At 41.6% G+C, this 27,121-nt stretch overlaps 1 protein-coding gene across 2 annotated transcripts in view; it reads left to right on the top strand.

The window, feature by feature from the left end:
• Nucleotides 1–16,504: 16,504 nt before the first annotated feature.
• Nucleotides 16,505–27,121, top strand: part of trak1a (trafficking protein, kinesin binding 1a) — a 29,973-nt gene continuing 19,356 nt past the window's right edge. Inside the window, exons 1-2 of one of the 2 annotated variants that reach the window (XM_079274957.1) lie at nt 16,505–16,666; nt 23,939–24,133. Coding sequence is in view for 1 of the 2 variants with exons in the window: in XM_079274956.1 (XP_079131082.1) it covers nt 20,822–20,825; nt 23,939–24,133 (199 nt within the window). In the remaining variant the exon portion in view is untranslated. Of the gene's footprint in view, nt 16,667–20,732; nt 20,826–23,938; nt 24,134–27,121 lie in introns of those variants that run through there. The other variant, XM_079274956.1, reaches the window with a different exon arrangement.

Raw genomic sequence — 27,121 nt, 5'->3', positions numbered from 1 at the left:
CCGCTGTGGAGAAGATATAACAAGTATTAAGTCTTAATCATTAACTTTAGACATTTGAAGAAGTTGAGAGAGTAGAGTTTGTCATCAATGAGGAAAGGAAGCAAGGAAGCATCAGACACACAAAGCCAAACAAACAGTATGACCTCTTTATCATCAATGCTGTGTGCATTGGCTGTAACGTTATCCACTCCGGCAGAACAAACGTGATATTACAAAACTATACTAATAATTATGGACTGTAAAACTATTTAAATTCCGTGACCCATGAAGCTCTTTGAGTTGCCGCTTATATAGTTTGACATCAGTTTTTATAACGAAATAACACATGACTACATTTGGGGTCATGATGTCAAAATGTGTAATTAAATATGGTAATTTACTGAACATTAGGGTATATTGGTCCTCTCAAGTTTACCATGAGAGGAATTTAGCACAGGCTAACATCTTAGCACAAGTAAGTAACGTTAGCTAACTTAAAATGTATATCCGTGAATGATGATTACAATTACGGCTAATTAGCTTCAGAACACCTGACACCTGTTTGACTGACGGCTTGATTTGTGTCGTAAAATAGCTTCAGCGAGCTACAAAATGTAGCTTCTACACTGATAGTAAATGGGCATAAATGGTTAACTTTTAGGTGGGGAATAATACTATATTTAGCGTTACCTAAAGTGTCAGGTTAACCTTAGAGGCTAGGGTTGGCTTGTATTGTAACGTTATCATCTAACGTTATTCAAGAGGACAGGCAGGTCTGTTCGCTTATTAATGACAAGACAGCAGTTAACTGCAACACCGAGTAAGTAACATTATTACATGAATACATCACTTACCTCTACACAGAGACACAAAATACTGACTTAATAATGTGTTTGGTATCCCTCACGTTTACTATCAAACTTAGAACTCACCTCTTCAACGACCCGCTGTTTGTTAGCGGAAGCGAGATGTGCACGGACGGGTACAATTCAAACTGGAGGAGGGATGTCTGGAGCTCTGCAAATACAATTAAACCACAAACTACCAGCCCAAGTCCTTGCATGCTTACCGGTACGTAAATTACAGCTCTGCTTACGAAATATTTTAACATACATATGATTTAAAATGCGGGTTAGTTGTATTGTATAAGTTGTTAGTTTTGACCTGACCGCCTCCACATGGTCTATTCCTGCGTTGCTGTGATACAAGAGAGCACACAACAGGCAGCGCATGGTCAAGCGCATGGAATACAGCGACAATTGGCATACAAAGTATTTGTATTTAGCAAAAAAATTGCAAGTTAATTTACTGTACAGAGTCCTGATTGAACTGTTAGGGGGCAATAGTCTGCGGTTAGGTCCCTACTGACGGCCTCTGTGGGCTACAGTTGCCTCAAAGTTCCCATTGAGTCCAGAGCAACCCGTCCACCTTTGCTGGAACAATCCAGCGTGTGAGCACGATATAACCAGTGGTGTATAAAGTACCCAAAAACCATACTTGAGTAAAAGTAAAGATACCTTACTGGAAAACTACTCCAGTGAAAGTCACCTATTAGAATACTACTTGAGTAAAAGTCTTAAAGTATCTGATATTTATTGTACTTAAGTACAAAAGTCATTTTCTGATATTAAATGTACTTAAGTATTGAAAGTAAAAGTACAAGTAAATGCTGTTAATAAAAAAGCAAAGGGTCAGAATTTTGAGAATGATGAAGTTTATTCTTTTAAGTGCTGTGGCACCATGACCAAGGACATGGAGCTGTGTTGAACATAATTGGGTTGCTGTGATCCATCCAGGAGCAACAATGTTCAACATAATATATTGTACATAAGTATACTTTTGCATCTACTATGAACTTATCATCATAATTCTCCGAAAAGCAATATGACACTATGAAGGAGTTGTAACAGTGCGTTTATAAGTATGCTCATTAGACTAGAGGATGTAGAGGCCAATGCATAATATTATGTTCAGCAAAAAATATCCACTTGATGCATCAGGTCAGTGTTTAGAGAAAGGACACCTGCCTTGTAAACTCCTGTGGGCCTGATTTGTACAATAGACAAAGGTTTTGCTCAAGCTGAATCTGCAATTGGGCGACTGCTGCCATCATAACTCCATCTGATCATCCACAACATGACTCAAATATCAAAACATGATCAATACGAATGCAGCAACACAGTCATTACTTGAAACTGAAAAATGTCCTGTTCATCTTCAAAAGACAATTCGATTAGAATGTAAAGAAGTTACATTGTATAGGATGATTATATTGACGTTATTCCTTTTTTAAATGTTTTAGACGAGTAAAATGCAAAATGCTCTTAATCCGGTGAAAGATGATGAATTCTTCAAATTCACCGAACCCCACTGTAACGGACAAGGACTCCAATGCGTGAGTCTGTCAGCACCATGAGACCTCCTGTGAATGAAACTCATGCCACTCTCCACTAGCACACTGACGTGTCTTAACAAACTCCCAGTGCTACATTCAAAGATGAGCCCAAAGTTTTTACTGTCTTTCTTTTTAAGTTTTAAAATGATGGTGTCCTGAAAGCTACAGTCCTATGATCACTCTGAAACTACATTACTGTTGTCTGTTGACAGCTACAGAACATTTGATGAAAACACTATTTCGGATAGAACAGAAGTAACAAACCAGGAGAAAGAAAATCATCTAAAATATCTTTGGAGAAGTGGAACATAAGAACATGTCAGGTTTTTTTCTACAAAATAATATTATGCATTCTGACAATATTAAAATACAGTTCCTTTTTGATTTCCCAACAACATCAATTGCGAAGATAAACCATGAAGTAGCACATAAACATTACAAACCAAACTTAGATCCTTCTTGTTTTGACTTTTTATGTAAAACACTTTTCTCGCTTGTTTGTGCAACAGGATTTCGGGAGGAGGGTCTTGTATAAAACAAAATAAGTAAGCAGCTTTTGGTCATTCAAACTTTGTCACAATGGTCAAACGTCAGTCCCATTTGATGAATCAACACTGAAAACTGAAAATATTGCCAGTATTATTATTAGAGTTTAACGGTAAGACACATAGAAAACAACATAGGTTTAAATCACCCATGATAGAGTCCAGTCAGTGACAGTGCATCTCATAAGAAGAGGTCCTGATTAAAAATGTTGTTGATTGAAGTATCCTTTTCAAATAAGTCATCAAGTTAAAATGTAGAAATCTGTGTTTTCCTGGTTGATAGAAAGCTTGTTCATGTTTAAATAATGATCATGCATGTCTAAATAATGCTGGAGACCAAATAGCAACCATCAAATCCGCAGGTCTGTTTTAAGAGCTTTCCTAACAATCACTCACTTGACAAGTTTCATCAGTAGGGCCCCTACTGACTGCATATGAGTGAACAGCAGTCTTCTCAGTGCACGTAACTTAAAGTTTACAAGATTAACCAAAGATACCAAGAGTGCCATTTCCTATGGGCGCCTTTTATTCTACAAAATAAAAGCCAGAAGAAAATGCAATTTAAAAAAACTCACCACATTTGCTATTACAACATTGTATGAATAGCCTACATAAAAAAATATAATGAACACAAATTAGTAGGCTGTTTTAATGACTGGTGACAGCTTAGTCCTTTTTACGTGGCGATCATCTGCTGCAATCAGAAACCTATCAAGAATGGTATAGACCAGAATTTAAAAAAAAAAAGTAAGTAAGCCTCTCTCGACCACTGAGGCATCTGAAAGTTATTCTCTTCTGTTTAATTATATGTGTTTGATGGACAGTCAAACAAAAGCGACACAAGATTGATGCAGATAATGTCATAATTTACTGAAAACTGCAAATATTTCAGACCTTGCTTTGGACCGGTGTTAGTGTTTTTAGTCTGAAAATATACAGTGTAAATAATCACATTGTCATGATGACAAACTACCTTGTTTCTTTTTTGTGCAATAGGAGTTTCTAATGCTTTTAGATATGCTCCTTAAATGTGGCACTGTGCAAATGACTTCATGAACAATTGACTTATCAACAATTAAAAAGCTTTCCTTCCACCATCAATATAGACTGCATATAAGGTCCCACCACTTTGTACACTGTTTACAAACTAGCTCTTACAGTATTTATTAAATTAAGTGTCAACCTCTTTTCACGTGTTGTGAGTAAAACAGACCACTCAAAATAAAAAATATAATGTAACATTATTGCACTTTATTCTGAAATGACTCACACCGGATGTAGAGCCATACTTATTCTACTTTGCCTCAGCTGAGCAGCAGCTTTGTTTCCACCAAGCCATTCACTCAGCCCTGCGAAGGAAGCCAAAACAAAAAGCTGCAAAAGTGAAGTGAACAGGCGCAGGGAGCTGACTCTGAAATACATCTTTCGTATTCGTCCGTCCACTTGTCTTGACTTTCGCTTGATAGAGGCGTGATTATCTGATACCGGTCTGTGTGGAGGTCTGCTTCCTGTGGGGGCTGCCCTGCATGTTCGGGGAGTAACGTTACTTCAGACTGTGGTCAGTTTGGTTAGGCGTGGCAGAGATAAACTAGGGGTTATAGTAGGGTTGTGGTCGGGTGAAGAAGCATCGCAAACGACGACTGACTAAGGTTAGAAATAAGGTTATTCTCAGGGTCACACATGTCGACGGGGAAACAGACTTTCACACAGCACCGGGTCGCGTGGGAACGCTCTGGAGAACCACATTGTTAGATCGCGAGCAGAGTCGCGCTGAGTGAGCCGATGAGTTAGCCTTCCGTTTGTAGCCAAACGAAGATAACGGGATTATTCTGCCTCTTCAGGGGAGTCTGCGCGATCGACTAAAGCGGTAAGTTTCTGAACTCTGATGTGTGTCAGATTTAAAGTTTGATGGTCGTATGATCACAGCAGCAGGTGCAGAGTGCCACACGGTTTGTTGACGGTGTAACAGTTACTCATGATAGGAGCGAAATGCTATATCATTTAACACATGGCATGTTTTTAAACAGTCCCCCGTCATGTTTTCCTTGTTGAATTCATTTTACTGAAGACTTCTTCATTTCATGAGAAGTTCCCTCTGCTTTGTGCCCATACTTGGTCCGACTCAGAGGTGAACATGTTCAGCCTATAGTGTGGTTTGTGGGCACGTTTTAATATAATTGATTGATTTTTAGAGGCCTAATCCTATCACAGGGAATCTGCCTCCACTCATTAAAAGTGACTCACGCAGTCTGACTGATTATCACAGCTAATTGGGGGGGGGGGGGGGGGGGGGGTCAGTGAGTGTTGTTTTACTTTAGCTACTCTCCTGAGGAGGAGGGTTTCTCAGCCAGTTCTGAGAAGCTAAATAAGGGTCCAGTTGGCTTTGCCATCTAGCAGCACATGATCTGTGGAGGGCCTGTGTACTGACTCGCTGCTCACACACACACACACACACACAGCAGGTCTCACTGCTCTCTCTCACACACACACACACACACACACACGCACACACACACAGCAGGTCTCACTGCTCTCACACACACACACACACACACACACAGCAGGTCTCACTGCTCACACACAGACCTCTGAGAACGTTCACGCAACCAGAAGCTGGAGCTGGAGGGACAGCTCGAATGTCCCACAGATAGACGGAGCGACTGACAGATGGGCTGTGGGGGGTGTTTGGTCTTATCTAAACACACACACACACACACACACACACACACGCATTCAAAGGCTTGTAGCAAATGGGAAATCTCATATCACAGTTAGATATGTGTGATGTCAGTACTTTGTAACCCTACCACCCCTTTCAATCAACTATAATGGGTCCCCATCCCCAAAAAATCATCAGCATTCATTCATTTTGGAATGACCCTCTACAAAAAAGACAAATTGATGAAGTGGCGGCAGTGAGGGGTTTGTGCTGCTGTGCCAGCACACAGACTGATGACCTCGAGTAGCATATTGGTAGAAATGGTTATAAAAGCACAGGCAAAAAAGTCAAACTTCAAAGCTCCTTTACTGCACACTATCACTGGAGCGTAGCTTTATGGATTTATGGCTCGCTGAGTTTCAGGTTGAGTTTGAGAAATTATAATAAAATCAGTTGGAAAGACAATACAATTAAGTTTAACTCTTTTTTTAGATTTAGATTTTAGAAGTAAAATGACATTATAAACAAAATATCAAGTATATACTGTATGTGTATACCAACTTTCAGTTTTCAAATCGATCTGGGGAAGATTTATGGATCGTCTAAAATACATTACTTTCACATTTAACTAAATATGTATGTGTGTGAAGCACTGCAACAAATCCTGTAATCCGTATTAGTTTAAGCACAAATGAAGTTGTTGTAGTGCTCATAACTGAACGGGTATTTCATAGCATACAATGTGGAACACAAACTAATGAATAATAAAGCACTTATGATGCAGCCTTTAGAAACCCTGTAACTATTTGATATTGTTTTAAACTACAATCAGATACTTAATGTGATTTATAAGGCGTTTCGTTTTGTCTTCATGGAATAACGAGGATAAAACAAACTTTGACCGAGGTCTTGCACAGTTCCAGTGTTTGATAAACCTGGACCAGCCTGGCAACGCTGAAGGCTGAGAGATTTAGCAAGACTCCTCAGCTGTGCCAACTTTGTGACAGGATGATGCCTCAGTCATTGTTAGACTGTCTGTGTTCTCTGCTGATTGTTTTTTGGGCTTTTCTCTCTGTTTTCTTGTAGAATAATGTAAATGGTGGCGCTTTGTCTGCTCCAGGTCTTACATTACTCCCTCCATCCCCCTTCCTTTCTCTCTCCTCTTGTCATCTCTTTCTTTCTCACGTGATTTCCTCCTCTTCCCTCAGAGTGATATTAAAGCAGGGACAGTCGTTCAAACAGGCACACATGCACACCCATCTTTTCCACTTTATTTTTCACAATCTTTTTTCTTTCACTAACGCAACACTTCAACGACGCGGACTCCCGGCGTTGCGTGAAGGAAACCGTAGGACTTCCGAAAGGATGTCTCCGCTTCCTTTGACTGATCATGTGACTTGTTGGACTTTATGATGCACTAGCTTCCTTCTTCTCATCTCTCCTTAACTTCTCTCTTTGTCCCTCCTTATTGTGAAGACATGTTGACGTGACTGTGCGCGTGTCTCAGTGAATAATGGGATCAGATCTCTTTTGTCTGACAAAATGCTTTGCTAGGAAAACAAAGAACCGGTTTCCATGTGCATTTAGAAGGAGGAATTAGGGAATAGGAATCCTAGGGAGGGAAGAGATTTCACCTTTCTGCCTGTCCCTTTTGTCTAAACCCTACTTTGCTCACCTCCAACCAATCACATCACTGAGACCAGTATTCAAACATGCTTTAGTGACGCGATTACCTCGACAGGACAGAGCGGGTCAGTTGTATGACTTTAAACTACATGATGTACTGAGCAGGCAGACTTAAAGCTTTGAAGTACATTTACTGTGTATCTGGTAGTTACAGATTAAAGTTTGTTTGCAGTGATGAAAACACTTTTTATTGTTCTTTGAGCTGATTTTATTGTTCATTTAGTAGTTAATTGAACATGCTAGTGCTGCTTTATAGCATGTTCTTTTTAAATTCACTTTAGCATCATTGTAACGAATATTGGTAGTATTGGAATATTGTTTACCTTGATATTTTGGTTATCGCACACTAAGAATCTCTTACTGTCACAACCCTACACACCACTGAGCAACTAAGTCTCTGCCACAGCTGGGTTTCAGCTCTTTGTTATTCATTTTCTTATTTTTGCTCCTGAGTAAAAATGCAGATTGTTATTGATTGCATCTCTGGTCAAACAGAGGAGTATTGGATTATTGATCAGATCCATTGATCATAAAGTGGCTGACAGGAAGGGCCGACCTTCATTTACAGCCTCACTCCAGCATTTAGTTGGAAGGTAGAATTTCTATTCGGTTTCAGTCCACAAATAAAGTTGTGGGTTTTTACTTAACAGGTACTGTTTAGTTTAAGTTATGTCGTAAAACAAACCCTGCCGCTGAATGGTTCTCATGCAAATAGTATGATACGATAAACAACAGAAGATATTGTCATATACATTTTCACCAATACTTAATATATTGAACCTACAGCAGCGCGAGCTGACAGAAGTTGCTGGTAAGACTGAGGGACTTTCACATAATCAGATTAGAGAGACAAAATTGTGGGATAAAGTGAAACTCAACTCATTCATGCTAAAAGGAATATTAAAGAGAAATTTGAGTTCAGGCTGAACTGACCTGATGGGACATTTAATCAAACCAGACCTGGACCTCCTACTTTTTGTAAACACAGCTTCTATGTAATGATGTCCTCTCTGTACACAGGATAATGTTGACATTGCAGTTTTCAATTGCAACCAATGTTTACTCTTCCCTCCTGATCTCTGTCAGCTTCTCATAGCCGTTGGTTTTATAGCAGGAGATCTTTATATGCTGGTCTTCTCACCATGGTGATATCTTCTAATGACTAATCGGTGATATGGAGCCCGTCACCCATCTGTCACTCAGGCTCTGACTGGTTTCTCGGGGCAGTTTTCTATGTCTTGAAACTGATTGGAGTCGCCACCTGACCTGAGTGTTCCAGTGCAAAGAAGTTGTTTCGGGTGTATACAATGTCAGAGCTCCAGTTTATAGCCAGTCAGTCACAGCATGTTGCTCTCCTGCTCGCAGGCAGATTGCCACCGGACACCATTATCCATAAGTATGTTCTTCTGTGTACCATTAGCAGGAACACATACGTATTGAACAACGCTAGTCAAAGTCTAAATGATCAGGTGTTGAAAGTAAGGAAATCCCCTCTAGCGAGGACAAACCTCAGCTCTGAGTGCTGCATAAGCGGGCCTTATGAATTGGTGCATTGACTGTCGTAGAGCTCGTGATTTCATACTTTTGGGCAAACTGGCTACAAAGTTTTAGCTATTTGACAAATAAGATGCATAAGCCAGAGTGATTACTAGGTGGTTAGTTGTTTTGTCAGATACAACATATACAGTATGCGACATCTACAGGCTACAGTGTAAACCAGTCTAGTTTATTGCAGTTGAGTCTTGATCAGCAAATGGTTCTTTGAATTGTATTTTGTCAGTCAGTGAGGATCAATCGACTGAAGAGTAATGATTTCCATCATAAGATCTTGTCAACTCTCAAACCGCAGATAAACACAGAGGACACACAAAGCACCTAAAACCGACCAATATCCATTTGGACATGTTTTCAAACTGCAGTGTATTTTGAATGCGGTTCCAGTGTCATAGCGCCATGAAACATGACTGATCCATGCATTTATAAGCAAAAGATGTGCTTAAATCAAGCATCAATGATGCTCTGAGACGGATGTGACAGCAACTCACAAAAGTACCGAGGTGTGTATGTTCCAGTGTTCTCCTCTTTGGCGACATGTAAATCCTTGTATGTGTATGTGTTTTACTTTAGCTACTCTCCTGAGGAGGAGGGTTTCTCAGCCAGTTCTGAGAAGCTAAATAAGGGTCCAGTTGGCTTTGCCATCTAGCAGCACATGATCTGTGGAGGGCCTGTGTACTGACTCGCTGCTCACACACACACACACACACACAGCAGGTCTCACTGCTCTCTCTCACACACACACACACACACACACACGCACACACACACAGCAGGTCTCACTGCTCTCACACACACACACACACACACACACAGCAGGTCTCACTGCTCACACACAGACCTCTGAGAACGTTCACGCAACCAGAAGCTGGAGCTGGAGGGACAGCTCGAATGTCCCACAGATAGACGGAGCGACTGACAGATGGGCTGTGGGGGGTGTTTGGTCTTATCTAAACACACACACACACACACACACACACACACACACGCATTCAAAGGCTTGTAGCAAATGGGAAATCTCATATCACAGTTAGATATGTGTGATGTCAGTACTTTGTAACCCTACCACCCCTTTCAATCAACTATAATGGGTCCCCATCCCCAAAAAATCATCAGCATTCATTCATTTTGGAATGACCCTCTACAAAAAAGACAAATTGATGAAGTGGCGGCAGTGAGGGGTTTGTGCTGCTGTGCCAGCACACAGACTGATGACCTCGAGTAGCATATTGGTAGAAATGGTTATAAAAGCACAGGCAAAAAAGTCAAACTTCAAAGCTCCTTTACTGCACACTATCACTGGAGCGTAGCTTTATGGATTTATGGCTCGCTGAGTTTCAGGTTGAGTTTGAGAAATTATAATAAAATCAGTTGGAAAGACAATACAATTAAGTTTAACTCTTTTTTTAGATTTAGATTTTAGAAGTAAAATGACATTATAAACAAAATATCAAGTATATACTGTATGTGTATACCAACTTTCAGTTTTCAAATCGATCTGGGGAAGATTTATGGATCGTCTAAAATACATTACTTTCACATTTAACTAAATATGTATGTGTGTGAAGCACTGCAACAAATCCTGTAATCCGTATTAGTTTAAGCACAAATGAAGTTGTTGTAGTGCTCATAACTGAACGGGTATTTCATAGCATACAATGTGGAACACAAACTAATGAATAATAAAGCACTTATGATGCAGCCTTTAGAAACCCTGTAACTATTTGATATTGTTTTAAACTACAATCAGATACTTAATGTGATTTATAAGGCGTTTCGTTTTGTCTTCATGGAATAACGAGGATAAAACAAACTTTGACCGAGGTCTTGCACAGTTCCAGTGTTTGATAAACCTGGACCAGCCTGGCAACGCTGAAGGCTGAGAGATTTAGCAAGACTCCTCAGCTGTGCCAACTTTGTGACAGGATGATGCCTCAGTCATTGTTAGACTGTCTGTGTTCTCTGCTGATTGTTTTTTGGGCTTTTCTCTCTGTTTTCTTGTAGAATAATGTAAATGGTGGCGCTTTGTCTGCTCCAGGTCTTACATTACTCCCTCCATCCCCCTTCCTTTCTCTCTCCTCTTGTCATCTCTTTCTTTCTCACGTGATTTCCTCCTCTTCCCTCAGAGTGATATTAAAGCAGGGACAGTCGTTCAAACAGGCACACATGCACACCCATCTTTTCCACTTTATTTTTCACAATCTTTTTTCTTTCACTAACGCAACACTTCAACGACGCGGACTCCCGGCGTTGCGTGAAGGAAACCGTAGGACTTCCGAAAGGATGTCTCCGCTTCCTTTGACTGATCATGTGACTTGTTGGACTTTATGATGCACTAGCTTCCTTCTTCTCATCTCTCCTTAACTTCTCTCTTTGTCCCTCCTTATTGTGAAGACATGTTGACGTGACTGTGCGCGTGTCTCAGTGAATAATGGGATCAGATCTCTTTTGTCTGACAAAATGCTTTGCTAGGAAAACAAAGAACCGGTTTCCATGTGCATTTAGAAGGAGGAATTAGGGAATAGGAATCCTAGGGAGGGAAGAGATTTCACCTTTCTGCCTGTCCCTTTTGTCTAAACCCTACTTTGCTCACCTCCAACCAATCACATCACTGAGACCAGTATTCAAACATGCTTTAGTGACGCGATTACCTCGACAGGACAGAGCGGGTCAGTTGTATGACTTTAAACTACATGATGTACTGAGCAGGCAGACTTAAAGCTTTGAAGTACATTTACTGTGTATCTGGTAGTTACAGATTAAAGTTTGTTTGCAGTGATGAAAACACTTTTTATTGTTCTTTGAGCTGATTTTATTGTTCATTTAGTAGTTAATTGAACATGCTAGTGCTGCTTTATAGCATGTTCTTTTTAAATTCACTTTAGCATCATTGTAACGAATATTGGTAGTATTGGAATATTGTTTACCTTGATATTTTGGTTATCGCACACTAAGAATCTCTTACTGTCACAACCCTACACACCACTGAGCAACTAAGTCTCTGCCACAGCTGGGTTTCAGCTCTTTGTTATTCATTTTCTTATTTTTGCTCCTGAGTAAAAATGCAGATTGTTATTGATTGCATCTCTGGTCAAACAGAGGAGTATTGGATTATTGATCAGATCCATTGATCATAAAGTGGCTGACAGGAAGGGCCGACCTTCATTTACAGCCTCACTCCAGCATTTAGTTGGAAGGTAGAATTTCTATTCGGTTTCAGTCCACAAATAAAGTTGTGGGTTTTTACTTAACAGGTACTGTTTAGTTTAAGTTATGTCGTAAAACAAACCCTGCCGCTGAATGGTTCTCATGCAAATAGTATGATACGATAAACAACAGAAGATATTGTCATATACATTTTCACCAATACTTAATATATTGAACCTACAGCAGCGCGAGCTGACAGAAGTTGCTGGTAAGACTGAGGGACTTTCACATAATCAGATTAGAGAGACAAAATTGTGGGATAAAGTGAAACTCAACTCATTCATGCTAAAAGGAATATTAAAGAGAAATTTGAGTTCAGGCTGAACTGACCTGATGGGACATTTAATCAAACCAGACCTGGACCTCCTACTTTTTGTAAACACAGCTTCTATGTAATGATGTCCTCTCTGTACACAGGATAATGTTGACATTGCAGTTTTCAATTGCAACCAATGTTTACTCTTCCCTCCTGATCTCTGTCAGCTTCTCATAGCCGTTGGTTTTATAGCAGGAGATCTTTATATGCTGGTCTTCTCACCATGGTGATATCTTCTAATGACTAATCGGTGATATGGAGCCCGTCACCCATCTGTCACTCAGGCTCTGACTGGTTTCTCGGGGCAGTTTTCTATGTCTTGAAACTGATTGGAGTCGCCACCTGACCTGAGTGTTCCAGTGCAAAGAAGTTGTTTCGGGTGTATACAATGTCAGAGCTCCAGTTTATAGCCAGTCAGTCACAGCATGTTGCTCTCCTGCTCGCAGGCAGATTGCCACCGGACACCATTATCCATAAGTATGTTCTTCTGTGTACCATTAGCAGGAACACATACGTATTGAACAACGCTAGTCAAAGTCTAAATGATCAGGTGTTGAAAGTAAGGAAATCCCCTCTAGCGAGGACAAACCTCAGCTCTGAGTGCTGCATAAGCGGGCCTTATGAATTGGTGCATTGACTGTCGTAGAGCTCGTGATTTCATACTTTTGGGCAAACTGGCTACAAAGTTTTAGCTATTTGACAAATAAGATGCATAAGCCAGAGTGATTACTAGGTGGTTAGTTGTTTTGTCAGATACAACATATACAGTATGCGACATCTACAGGCTACAGTGTAAACCAGTCTAGTTTATTGCAGTTGAGTCTTGATCAGCAAATGGTTCTTTGAATTGTATTTTGTCAGTCAGTGAGGATCAATCGACTGAAGAGTAATGATTTCCATCATAAGATCTTGTCAACTCTCAAACCGCAGATAAACACAGAGGACACACAAAGCACCTAAAACCGACCAATATCCATTTGGACATGTTTTCAAACTGCAGTGTATTTTGAATGCGGTTCCAGTGTCATAGCGCCATGAAACATGACTGATCCATGCATTTATAAGCAAAAGATGTGCTTAAATCAAGCATCAATGATGCTCTGAGACGGATGTGACAGCAACTCACAAAAGTACCGAGGTGTGTATGTTCCAGTGTTCTCCTCTTTGGCGACATGTAAATCCTTGTATGTGGAGCTACCGTCCTCAGTGACGCACTCATGTTTTTGTGCTGTACGGTCTGTCCTTGTAGAGCTTCTCAGTGCCTAATGGTTCGGCTATAGCAGTGTTACCACATTCATGTCTTTGGTCAAGTTGCAACACTAAAATGCTGAGCTGGGTGGTGCAGCACTGGTTTTCCTTTAAGAGCTGAGAATGAATGCCTGTGGTCTGTTGTAATGTCCATTCAGTTGCAGTTGAAGGCACGGTCGGGAGTAACTGGTTAACAGAATGCATTGAGAAATCATCTGAGGGAGGGATACGTCACTGTTCTCCTCACTCCTCTCGACACTGCACTGAGAATAATACTCGTCGTCTGTACACTGATGGACAAACGGTATTTGTGCGTGTCATTAAGGACAATTGGAACTGCACCTGATTAGCTTCCTTACCTTTTTTGATGAATTATTTTGTCTAACAAATAAAAATAAATAAAAAAAAACCGGTGCCAAAATCTAAGATAAAATGATTTTGTTGGGTGGTAGCTACTGTACATCATTTAAATTGTTCCATTAGAATCAGGGGCTTGAACCTGTTCCTACTGATTACATCACCTGCTAAATGTAGTCTGTGTTTGGATGCACCTTATGCTCCGTCCCAGTTCAGAAATAAGTTACGAAGGCAGGAACAGAGCATGTGCCTGTTTGGACTAAGAACCAAAAACAACTTGAAGGGCTTCACAAATATCACTGCATGTAAAATGTTGAAAACAAGAACATTCGCTGAACCAACACTGCAAAAAAAAAAAAGTAACTTTTTAAAAATTGGAATTCAAAGAAAATACAATTAGAAAGAATGTGGAAAACCACACCGTATTCCCAAGAGAGGAATTGCGTTTTCTGTTGTTCTTGTGCGCTGGCTCCATCGGCCCATTGAAACCTTCCACTTCCTCGAAACTCCACCCAGCATTGTCATTGTGAGCGCTGCTGGAGGACAGTACAGGGCGGGGATGTTGTGGCCATACCATTAGATTACATACTCGTACTGTTGATCCTGGTTCTGCTGAACTTTAATTTGGAAAAACAGTACTGCTCGGTCAGCGTTTCTCCAATTATGATGACCTCATTCATTCAGGGCCCTGGTTCTGTTTTAAAGAGCTGCAAAGACTCTTCCTGAACGGGGTTTGAAATGTTTAATTTGCAGTCAGCTTTGGTTTTAAAATTCCTAAAAATCTTGTTTTTAAGCTATATGACAGGCTGTCACTGCAGCCTGTCGTATGTTCTGCAGTGGCTACGTGGTTTGTTGTTATTAGCAACAGTGTTTGGTTGTCCTTCACTCCTAAATAATGGAAACTGTGTGACCTAAATGTTACTTCCCACAAGGCACCAGGATCTGACTCAATATGTCTAAGAGGAGGTTGGGGTGGAAAAAGAGAGTGGAGATCATTACAGGAGAGAAGGACATGGCTCAAAGAAACTAGGAGCGAGAATAAAGAAAGTAGAGCAACTGAAGCTGTGTTTTTAAAGATGATAAAGAGACCAGGGTTAGCTACATATCACGAAGCTTGTCTTGGGGTGTGTGTGTGTGTGTGTGTGTGTGTGTGTTTAGAAGAGTTGACTATTAATAGAACCATAGTTCAGTTCCTCTTGGGCTGGCAGCCTGCTCAGTGGTATGATTGTGTTGTCCATTTGTCTGCCTTTTAGCTTGGCAGCCGGGTTTTTGTTAGCTCGCCGAATTAGCCTATTTGTTGTTCTTGTCATTCATAGTGTAATTAAGTGTCCTGCAACATATCATCAGAACCAGCGAGTCACTAAACGCAACACTTATTCTACTAACACAATTTTTATTTTTACGGCTATATTGTCTACTGTATGATATTTAACTGAATCATATGCTTCATTAGATCGACTGCAACCATTTGATGCTGGTTGTCTGTGTCAGAGAGGTGTTGAGTTAGTAATTTTTCAAGCAAAAGGATTTTTGGAAGGTTTGCAGCTTTTTCGATGAGACATTTTAGGACATCAACTGGAGAAAGTTGTGATGGTCTTTTTCTTTTTTTTGTCACGGTGGAGCTAAGTACAACTGAACACTGACAACCAAATTATTATTTTCATGAACTGAACACACCGTGAAAGGGTTCTAAGACTAAAACACGGACGACTCCCAGACCGGAGAACGCCGTGGTAACGACCTGTCGATCACAATGTAGCCACGTCCTAAAGCATCCCCTGCTTTATCTTCTATTTGACTCTAAATGGACCATAATCTACAAAATGAACATCATGCTGCATTGAAGACTACTTCAAACTAGTGATTGAGACCATGAACTCATGTTTACAATGTTTACTGAGCGAATAAATCAAGAGAGAAGTAGAGTCACTTTCTCGTAGACTTTTAAACAATCTGACTTCTTTCTGCAGCCAGAGGAGTCGCCCCCTGATGGCCATTAGAATGAATGCAAGTTTAAGGCACTTCAGCGTTTGCTTCACTTTTCACCATATCTATACATACTACTGCAAGTGAGTGAGAGAAAGAGAGACGGTTGTTTCAATTACATCCTGTTTCTGTTCTGTTAATAGATAAACATAGGAGCATGTTTGCCCACATGAAGCTAATGAAAGGTTGTAACCCAAGCTTATGATGCATTGTGTTTATATTCAATGCTTTCACTTGATATCTTGCTGTATGTTTTTTGCTTTTTGCATCTAACTTGTGATTTAAAACATGAATCTAATTAAGTCGTATGTGTTATGCTGTCTCTCCTACTTTCTCTTTATAGGTTTACAGAGAATAACCTCCGTACATCACACCTGTCCGGTGCTCGAGACATCCCCACCAACAGTCCAACGGTCCAATAGTGCACTTGAGACAAATGCAATTGGGTTTTGTCCCATTCCTATTTTGGCAAGTCCAAGGGTCGTCCATGGCTCGTCGTTCTTTAAACCGGTAACCACTCAGCGCCAAGCTGGACCCGAAGACGTTGCCTCCCCACACCTGCCCCTGCTCCTCTGCCCCGCCCCCTCAACCGTCTTCCGATCGCACGGCACGGCTCCACGACTCAGGGCTTCGATTGGCCAGCGACGAGGAAGAGGAGTATGTCAGTGAAGCGCGCCTTTCGGCTCCACTCCAGGAGTTCGCGGCCGCCTACAGAGATGCAGAGACCATTACTGGTAATGTCGCATGCACACGTTATAACCATAAGGGAGACACAACTTCCTGGAATCCATTTGGTAATGTTGAGTCTGCACTAGATGCATAAATATATAATTGTCTGACTCAATAAAATGCTTCAAAGAAGTTCTTCATCAGAATTGAACCCAAAACGATAAAGTAATAACGACCCACATTACCTCTACTGGTTTTGGAATAAGCTGGGAGGAACACAAGGGAGAGAAAGATGGTGTGAGAGTGAGGCATGTGGAGCTGTGAGAAACTGTCCTCCTCTGTGACCCGTTTCTAATGTCACATCCTGTCGGTAAAGCGGCTCCAGGGGACCTCAGCTCTGTGTGTAAAACCAGCATGTGAGAGGAGCTCCCAGTGGACCCCCCCTCCTCTTTTTCTCTCACCACCCATCCCCCTCTCCAGGGGAGCAGAGGGACACCAATGTCTCGTCTACAGCGGTCACAATTCAGCTGTGCTGTGGCCCCATCTCCTTTCTCTTTACAGCCCGAACGAGTCCGCCTGGACTAAGTATCCGACAGATGCTTTACTACAGCTGAAGTGATAAAAAGATGAATGGATATTGATTTTTTTTGTTCTTGCAGCCCTAATCATACAGCAGTTTAGATTGATCCAACCGTGAATCAGACACTGTGATGAAACTTCTAAAGACGACTATTAAGTGCAGCAGTGTAAGGACTCTATTTAATAAGGAACTCAGGACCCTGAAGGAAGGTAGGGAACGGGGCCCAGAGAACTGGAGCTTAATACGACCTGGCCAAAAGCCACTTCAACAAGGTCGTAAGGGTTGCCAAGCACTTGTTCTGCACTGGACTAATGATTGAGCAGCGACGGAGACTATGGCAGTTTCTTACACTCACAAGCAAAAGGAAAAGGTCCTTCCTGTAGCTTCCTGTAGCATGTACCTTCCCACCCTTTACCATGACCTCAGTTCCTATTATTGTATTATCAGCCCCTTCATCATCCACCCCGTCACAGCCTTAAAGCAAAGCAGTGTGGGTGTTTTCATATTGGGTACGATTGATTCGTTCCATGCCAGAGTACGATTGGGTACGATCAAACATTCACTTCTTGATTTCAGCTTTGCATGCAGTGTGTAGAAACAGATTGGTAACATCAGCAACCGACAGCGTAACACTTTCTAGCAGAATCACATGGTGAAATGACTGTGGTAATGTAGCAGTTGTGTTTAATTCAGGACACGATATCTTTTGATGGCTCCAACCAGATGTTTATTCATAGGACAGAATATGGATAGCTGGTAAAAGACAGAACAGCTTCAGTGACTCTCATAGACAACGTCGTGGTCACAAGCTTCGGAACACTGTTAAATCAAAGGGACAAACACTTAAGCTAACTGTTGTTAGCATGTTACTCATGCTAAATCAGTTAAAACCATTTGCTCTAGAAATTATAAATTAAAACAATTATACGAACAAAAAGGGACTTCTATATATATATCTATATATATATATATATATATATATATATATAGAAGTATATAAATATAAGTGTGTATATATATATATATATATATATATATATATATATATATATATATATAGATAGATAGATAGATCCGACATCTAATGAGATGTTTCACAACGGAGCTTGTCACAGGTCAACCTACCATGAAAACAGCTTGCTTCAGACTAGTTCATGAAAGCTGGGCGCACCACTAGAGTCTGCAAGCAGCCAGCAGAGGGCGCTGTTGCACACAACCCACTTGTCTCCATGGGGAACTAATGATACGTTGTAAATGATATTTAAACAAGGAAGTAACATGAAAATGATAAGGATTAGCAATAACTTAAATAATATAGTAATACTAGCAACCAATGGCCAGGATGGAAAGTGGAATCATTAACTCTGTTACAGTAACATCTACTGCCCCTTGTCTTTAACACTGAAGTCGGTCAAGGGCAGGACAGTTGAGCAGGCTAGGTCAGTGCTGCCACCTGCTGGTGTGAGAGGATTACGAAAACAAACTTAACTTTCCAGTTTAATCCGTTTTCATTTTAAGTTCTTTCTTTTTATTTCCTTCGTTCCGTCTCTGTCGCTCACATCTCCCCGCCTAGCTCTAGCTTGTTGGATACTTCCTCGCTGAGAGGGAAAGTTTGTGTGGGAGTGCGTATGTGTGTGTACTTTCACTAAGTCTAGTGGCTGAATGAACACAGAGCTGAATAGAGCAGCTCATTGCCATGGGGCAGTTCCTGGGCGTGAGCTTAATTCTCCGTGGTTACCAGCCTGCAGTGATGTAAAGAGTTGAGTAACTGTGAAATTATGGGATGTTTGGTGAGGTAAGAGAAATCAGGAGCAACCAACCAGGCAGGCAGACACAGGCAGACAGAGAACTGGAGAGACACAGAGGACAAAGTTACCGTACGTAAGTGGTGTAACGAAGTAGAATCCAAAGTGCTGAGTCTGCTTCCTGAGACTGATCAAATTACGGCATGCAAAAACATCCATTGTGTGCTGTAATGTTTGGACCAGAGCTTCACTGTTTGCATTCTCTCTCTCACACACAAACACACACACACACACACACAGTAGAGACGGAGTCAGGTAAGGTTGAAACCGTGTTGACCCGGTGTTGTGTGGCGAAATCAGCTTCACTGAGCTATTGCGGTCGATCTGTAGTTGTTGTTGACTTTGAGTCGTGTGGCCATTTTTTAGGGATTTTGAATGAACTCTGGGTCTCAGATGTTTGCCACATCCGACCGTGTTACCATGGATACAGTGTTTTTGAACATGAAAAGCCTGAATCATGTAATCTAGAACTGACAACAAGCAGACTGGCTGGCTCCGTATTTGACAGAACAGGCTGAACAAAGACGTTCACGATCCTCTTTCGTTGCTCTGGCTCATTTTTCAGGCTCATGAAAGCGATGTTGTTAGCATGTGATGTTGTGTGTGTTTACATATCGTGACACGGCCACATGTCCCGTCATGACCGTGGCTCCTTACTCTATTGTTCCCAGCTCTTTACAGGGTTAGTGACATTTGAACGCCTTGGTACAGCCTCCCACACATGGATCTTGTCGTCTGTGATATTTGACCACGTTGACGTACTTCAAGTGCCTGACCGCTTTCAACCGTAGCCCAGTCTAATTCTGGACAGGGTTGTGCTGCAGCTACATGAGAACAGTGATGAAGTATTTGGTTGAGTGGCTCCCGTGAGGAGAATTGGTACTACGTGTTAGTGGGTTGTTTGTCTGCGTCTCGCCATTCTTTTTATTGAGTTTTTTTGAAGAAGGGTACATTGTTTCTAGAAGGCAGCCGGCTCCTGCTCTCTCCCAAATATACAGTGCTGAATTCAATCTATCTAAAATATGAATTAAAAAACGCAAGGAATACAAGAATAACTTTTCTTTTCCAAGTTACTTTTCAGTGTTTTTGCCAGACATCAAGTGGTTCTATTCAGAAAAGAAAAAAACCTGAAAACGCTTAGCATCGACCCCTCACTCTGTACTATGTTTTTCATGTTAGAACTACTTGTGAAACACCCTAACTGCTCGAATTAACACACATTTTTGTAACTATACACACGTTTAAGAGCAAATGTACTGATTAATAGGTGCCATTCAGAGCCAAACATGCTGGGATCTGTACATGAAGAACACACCGGGTGTGGTTTTGGTGGTTCTTCTGCTGCAGCTTTGCTCATGTTGAACAGGCCACAATCACCACTGTAACCGGGCTAAATCTGTTTCATGACCTGTTGCTTAAGAACTTTTTTCTCTCTTTAATCTTTATAGTATATTTCATCGGCTCTTTGTCTCAGTGTATCCGTTAAATAAAGAGCAACTGTCTGCTGTGCAGCTAGGAGAGAGAGAGAGAGAGAGACAGAGACAGGGCGGTCCATGTGGATACAGTCATTTGCATGACGAACCAGTTTGGCTCGGGTCTCTTCTCCTCTTCCCTCCTCCCACCTCCCTCTTTTCCTGTCTTTCTCTGCCTGTCTCCTAACACCCAACGCTGCTGTCCTCTAAAACCTGTTAGCGCCCTCTCTCTTGTTCTTCCCAACACTCTTTTCTCTCTCTCTCTCCTTTCCGTGTTATTGCTTGCGACCTTGCCCTCTCCGGGTCCAGTGGAAAATGTGAACGGAGGGCAGCAGAGTTGGTGGCTGTCGGGCTTCAGGCACCATGAGTGAGTACGCTGTGCAGAGCATTGCTTTCTGGGAGTTTCAGCTGGTCTCTCGTCAAGTTTGTGACGAGTCCGGCTGATATCTGGGGAGATGCAGTGAGATAGAGCTCCTCTCGCTGTCTCGATCTCTCTATCATCCCGTTGTTTGTTTGTCTCTCTCAGTCTGTCTTCCTGTCTGTCTATGAATCAGCTGTTTGGACTTAACTTAACAAGTTAACTTTACTTTCAAGCTGATCTATGTGTAAAGGTAACTTTAAACTTACATTGTACGTATAATGAATGTATTGTAGAAAGGTCAACTTGACTCGTCTACTATTTCTGGCCACAAGTAGCACTATTGTACTGTAACAGTTTACAGGAGGCAGCCATATTGATTCATAGGATTTAAACCTGCCCTATTCTGTTGAGCAACATGAATCCATCCCATGTGCTTGTGTATACCCTTTTGCTTTGTGGTTAGCTACGCTTGGGTCTCAGTCCAGTGATACTACACGTAGTTATATTATGTGTGAAGTGTTGGTACTTCTGTGAGTCAGCTGTTGCTGAGGCAGTAAGCAGCGTTCTGTTTTAACATTGACATTCGTTAATATTCGTTTACGTTATTTCTGTGCTGTAGTTTGACCACATTCTGCTTTGGATCTGTGTATTTATTATCAGTGTATTTCTACTGCATATGCTACAGAATGACCTGATCTTGATTTTGACACTTGTCTGTCAGCCTTTCTGTGTCCTCTGCACATGTTGCTGTGCTTATTGCTCAAACTGACAGTGGCCTATTCTTACACTTGAACTTGAACTGTCTGGCTCTGGTGGCTTCTAGTTGCTGCTAATGTAATTCCAGCAGTCTATATTTACATTTGTGTATTGGTCTTAAACTTCTCTTGGTCAACCATCAATTGTGTTCATTGATCCCAAATAAAAAATCTAAAAGTTTAGTAAAAATTGAAACCCATTGTTCTACTCTCCTGCCAGATGTAAAGTAGTCCTTCTGTTGCTTCTTTCTGGTGGTCTGTAAGGTGCATAATGTGATGCAGTTCACTGTCTCAAAGGAGAACACAAGTCAACAACACTCTGTTTACATTGTACTTTGGACCTGGTTTAACTTGTTCTGCTCTCTTTGCTGCTGATTTAGCGACACTTCCCATTTATTAACTGTGAAAATGATTTCCAACTAAATGAACACTAGACGATTAAAAACATTCATACAAGGGGCAACTATTAATTTCACAACAAGGCACATTGCAATAATTAGAAAACTATTGTGTTTGTTTGAATCAATGTATATATTTATTTATATATATATATATACACACACACACAACCTTTTTGCTCTCTCCATTGACCTTTTGTCAGCTCACACAGCACGGGTTTGTGCTATAATTATCCTCATCCGCATCCTATTGCTACTCATTTTAGGAGCCAAAGTGCGTTGGTCATATTTCATACCGCTGCAGAGGAGAAATTGTGTGATTGTGACCAGCAACATCCCCATCAGGATCAGGTTTGCGCAAATATTATTTGGATTAATTTCTGTTTGTGGTCAAACAATTTTAAGAAGAGTTGAAATATCCACAGAAATAACATTAAAGGTAATATGGCTCCTGGCTACACAGGGGCAATTAATATAAATAGAGATCTGGCTTATTATCTTCATAATGGTATCGATGTAGTTTCAGGGGTAAAGTTTTAAGATTTAACACATTTGACGTCAGTCTGCTGCGGTACTGTATATGTTGTTGCCTAGTAAAAAGAGTGATCATGTGAAATGAAGATTCAAACCAAATGTACAGCAAGCTAATGACAACAATAACAATCGTCTTTTCTGAGAATAACCAAGCTATTCTAAGATGGCACCAATTACTAAAACATTTGATCAAAGGTAAAATGAATGGCATTGGTAGGAAGTGCAATTCAGTACTTCAGTGTTGAAACCTCATTGGCTGTGCTGCTGAATGATTCCCCAGCTGTTGTGTGTGTGTGTGTCTCTGTGTGTTTCCCCTTTTTCAGCACAGTCAGTCATTCAGTCTGGATAAGCAAACTGAGAGACGGCATTGTTTGACTGACAGACAGACAGACGGAGAGCGACAGAAATAGAGGGGAGACAGAGAAACAAAGGGCATTGTGTTTACTGTATATTAATTCTCATTCAATGTTTATGCTAATTCAGTCTATCCACGAGCTTCGGAATTCCACATTTCCGTAGAAAAAGCGACCAAATCCCTAAATTCAATGTGAACAGAGAGAACGAGCACTACAATGGAGTCCTAAATGAAAACCCCTTTTAATAGCATACTAAACTGACACGTGAACAGAGAGGCACATAGCTGAACGCTGAGGTAAGATTATTTAGTTTTCCACAGCAACACACAAATGTAGCTGCCTGGTTGACTCAGTGATTTTCAGTCGAAGGCTGCTGGTGACTTTAAGGAGACACAGAGTTTGGAGACCGGATTACGGTAGTCATGTCAGAAAAGACTTGTTGCGATGTATAAATAATTGCAGGTCTTTTGTTATTATACCCAACATGAAGTCAATTTAAGTAGCGGAAGCTGTTTGTTTAAGTTCTGGACGTTACTCTGTAGTCGTAGCTGAATGTCTGTTTGACTTTTGAGTAATCCTGGGTCTAAATGAAATGGGCTGGGGTTGCATTGTTGCAGCCAGTAACGTAAGTCTGTGGCACAACAACACCTGGGTTTCTCTTGTCATGTGTTGCAATCGAACACAACCAGAGGGGAGGAACTGTACAGCCCCAATCCAAGTGAGCGTTTGATTCATTTAACTGAGGATGCAAACTGACATAAATGAACCTGGCCTTCAGTTGGTCTCCACTTTTGAATACTGCACAGTAGATGCAAGTAGTGGTGAATAGTTCCTCTTTGTACCACTAGAGGGCATCCTGTACTTTCAGCTTGACTGGGCGCTGATGAAATCTCTTGTTGGGATGGATTATTATTATTGTTACAAAAACCCAGAGATCACATTTTGGCAATCATAAATTATTTATCCCTGCTGAAGACAATATTACCTTTGTCCACTCCCAATAAGTAATGCCCATCTGTCATGACTTTAAAGAAAAGAGCAATAACTGTAAGGCGTCTGTCTTTCTCTCTGTGCAGATGTGTGTAACAGCACTGATTTGCCGGAGCTCGAGATCATCAGCTTATTGGAGGAACAGCTGCCCGTCTACAAGCTGAGGGCCGACACCATCTTCGGTTACGAGCAAGATGATTGGCTGCACACGCCACTGGTGGACCCCGACTCTTCCCTCGACCTGACTACTGAACAGATAGAAGAGACCCTCAAATACTTCCGTAAGTTCATCACACACTGCAGATGTAGATGCTTTGGTGGAAAAATACAGTGTCCAACTTCATTCTTAAAATGATGAGGATTGTTGATGTAAGAATTACATTTTGTGGTTCCACAATAGACAGACGACTCGTCTTTGCGGGTATAATCCCCTTCTCAAATATTATCAACATGCAGACGTCAATATTTTCTGATGTGTTCCTGAAATTGTCACGTTAATACACCAAACTTGTGTCAAACAATAAGGAAAGAAACACACATAGAACACGTGCACACGACAGACCAAGGGAACGTAAAAAGATGGCCGGGTATCGACATCCTGAGGGCCGTGAAGGAGGAGGGATGGGTCATATTTGTTTCATCTTGGTCATGAAGCTGTTTCACTGAAGTCTAGGGATATTTTCTCTCCACATACAGTACAGTAGGTGGTAGTATTCATGTATGTATTTATGCAACTACTTATGTTTACCTGGAGCGTCTATTGGTTAAAATTGTGTTACACCATTATGAATAAACATGGTGATGTGTGCACTGGTGCATCATAGTTGTTTTACTTGATCTATATTTATATGGATAATTGTTTCTTATCGTATTATTTCATCTTTTTTGTTGTAGCAACTGCAAACCTACCCCAAAAAGTGGCCACGGGATTTAATGATATTTTAAATACATCCCTTCGTGAGTCTGTCTTTAGCCTGATAGCTGTTGGTTGTGGCCTTTTGTTAGCACCTTCGACTTTAAATTGTGCTCATATTGTCATTGAAATGGATGGCATATTGCATTTTGTCCTGATGACTCATCATTGTTCTCCCATGCACTCTGCATGTACTCATTTTGCCTCTCTCCAACTAAAAGGACCAATCCTTGAATGCCCGTTGTGTTCATTCATTTTGGGTTAGCCACGTCACCTCTGCCAACACCACACTGCTTTCCTGCTAACCGCTTTTACATGCTATGCCGCTCAGGCCTTGGGAGTCTGAGCCTGTTACTATAGCAACCTCACAGAAGGACACAGTGGAGGAGAGGAGGGGCGGGAGCAAGCTAGTGATACCACTACCCCTTGATTGGCTGGAGGCATCCTCTAAACCCCACCCACCCACCAACCCCACTGAGTCATGATCATCATCACTTCTGCTGCAAAACCCGTGACTGCTGCTGCTCTCTCACTCTCTGTATCGCCGTGTTTATTGAGTCATTGTTGGAGATGCAGCGATCCATGTGTAGAGCTAGTGCTGTCACTGAGCAAGGGATGTTACAAGAGAGAAGGCAACTGTCATAGCATGACCTCAGGAAAGACTCGGCCAGAGGACGGACTGACAGGAAGCTGTAAATGGATGGAGACACGAGGGGAAAGAATCTGGCACATTTGCTGAAGCTTTGGAGTGACTGGGGAAAAGAAAGAAGACAGACGGAGATGGCAGATTCCAACTGACACATTTGCTGAAAGGCGATAAGGGGATAATGTTTTTTTCCGTCTGACAACGGATGACGCAAGTAACGGTGCTATGGGATGACATGCAGAAATGGCACCAGCATTACAGCAAATATGGAGCATAATACACTGACAGTTTGCAGTTAATGAGTGTGGGGCAGAAGGGACATATGATGAGAACGGGCAGATTGTCACTAATCATGACTGTGTGCCAGCTGGCAACTGCTAAGCATGCTGGGACGGAAGAAGAGGACACTGACTGACTGATTAACGGACGGCACCAGTAACTAGTAAGACCCCAGCTTCAAACTGGTTGTCTCAAAGCATGCTGGGACATTGAGTTTGCCAAAGATGTTTCACCTAAGTATGCTGGGACACTGCAAACGATACAGCTGTCCGTCAGAGCAGTGAGGATGAACAGACGAGGCCAGACCAGAGGTCAGAGGTTTGTGAAGGCAGACTACTACGAGCTGGACTGGTACTATGAGGAGTGTACTGATGGTAAGACGAAAGTCTGCTACAGTTTTATGCAGTGACATCTAGCTCTTGAAGAGTTGACTCTAACTACTAACGACACTGATGTTACTGGCTATGAATGGTAAGAGGTCGATTTCATATGTACTAAAGTGATTTCTGTTGGTTAGTTGAACTTGGTTGTGGGCATTGTATGAGATAAAGAAATTCATAGAACAGTGATCAGATGCTCAGAACAGAATTGATTTCCGCTGCACATTCTGCCTGCTCCCTTCCCTCTGTCTCTTCCCTTCTATCATCCACACTTCCCTCTCCTTCCTCTTCCACCCAGTCTTTTACCCTGCCTCCCCTTTAGTCCCCCCCCCCCCCTGTCCAGGCATTAATATGTATGCTCGGGCTGGGGTGCACACTATGGGGAGACAGGGGCTAGTGTGTGTGTGTGTACGAGAGTGTGTGTGTGTAGCGAGGCAAGCTAAGGACAAAGTCTCGCTCTCGCTCTCGCTCTCGCTCTCTCTCGAACATAATAGAAAAAAGTGGGTTTTCGCTTACTTCAAAACAAATGAAGTACCTTATTACTGTACTTCAACTAAACCCTAGTGGAGCCATCTTTAACTGATTTCTTTCAACCCAGAGAATGTGACCTTTTGAAACCAAGACAGATGTTTCAGTAAGACACAGCAGCCTTAAATCCAGCTGTATCCAGCAGGCAGCGGCTGCTGGATACAGCATGTGTTGTAACCGGTGATGTGTGGCAGCCGAGTCAGAGTGGCTTCTATAAAAGGCCCACAGAGTAGCTTAAAGGACGAGCTGTGGGTGGAAGTGTAGGCAGTGGAAGTAAGGTGGGTTGGTTGGGATTCCTCTTTGTGAATCGGTATGAGAGAGCTGTTGGTGCTAATGTCAGCTAGCTGCTTATGAGGAAGTCACCGGTGGCCAAACAGTTTATTATGAGAAGACTTATGTAATGAGGATAGAGGCAGCTAGTAGACTGTCCAAGTGAGTGAGTAGCTGAGTGAAAGGAAGCAAAGTTTTTCGAGAGAAAGTTAAAGCAGTGAAATCATTTTATTAGGATTCAGGAGTGGCGAAA

The sequence above is a fragment of the Melanostigma gelatinosum genome (genome assembly GCF_949748355.1).
Source record: "Melanostigma gelatinosum genome assembly, chromosome: 9".
NCBI classification, from domain to species: domain Eukaryota; kingdom Metazoa; phylum Chordata; class Actinopteri; order Perciformes; family Zoarcidae; genus Melanostigma; species Melanostigma gelatinosum.
Note: the sequence above shows the minus strand (reverse complement) of the source record. Positions and strands in the feature narration are given on the sequence as shown.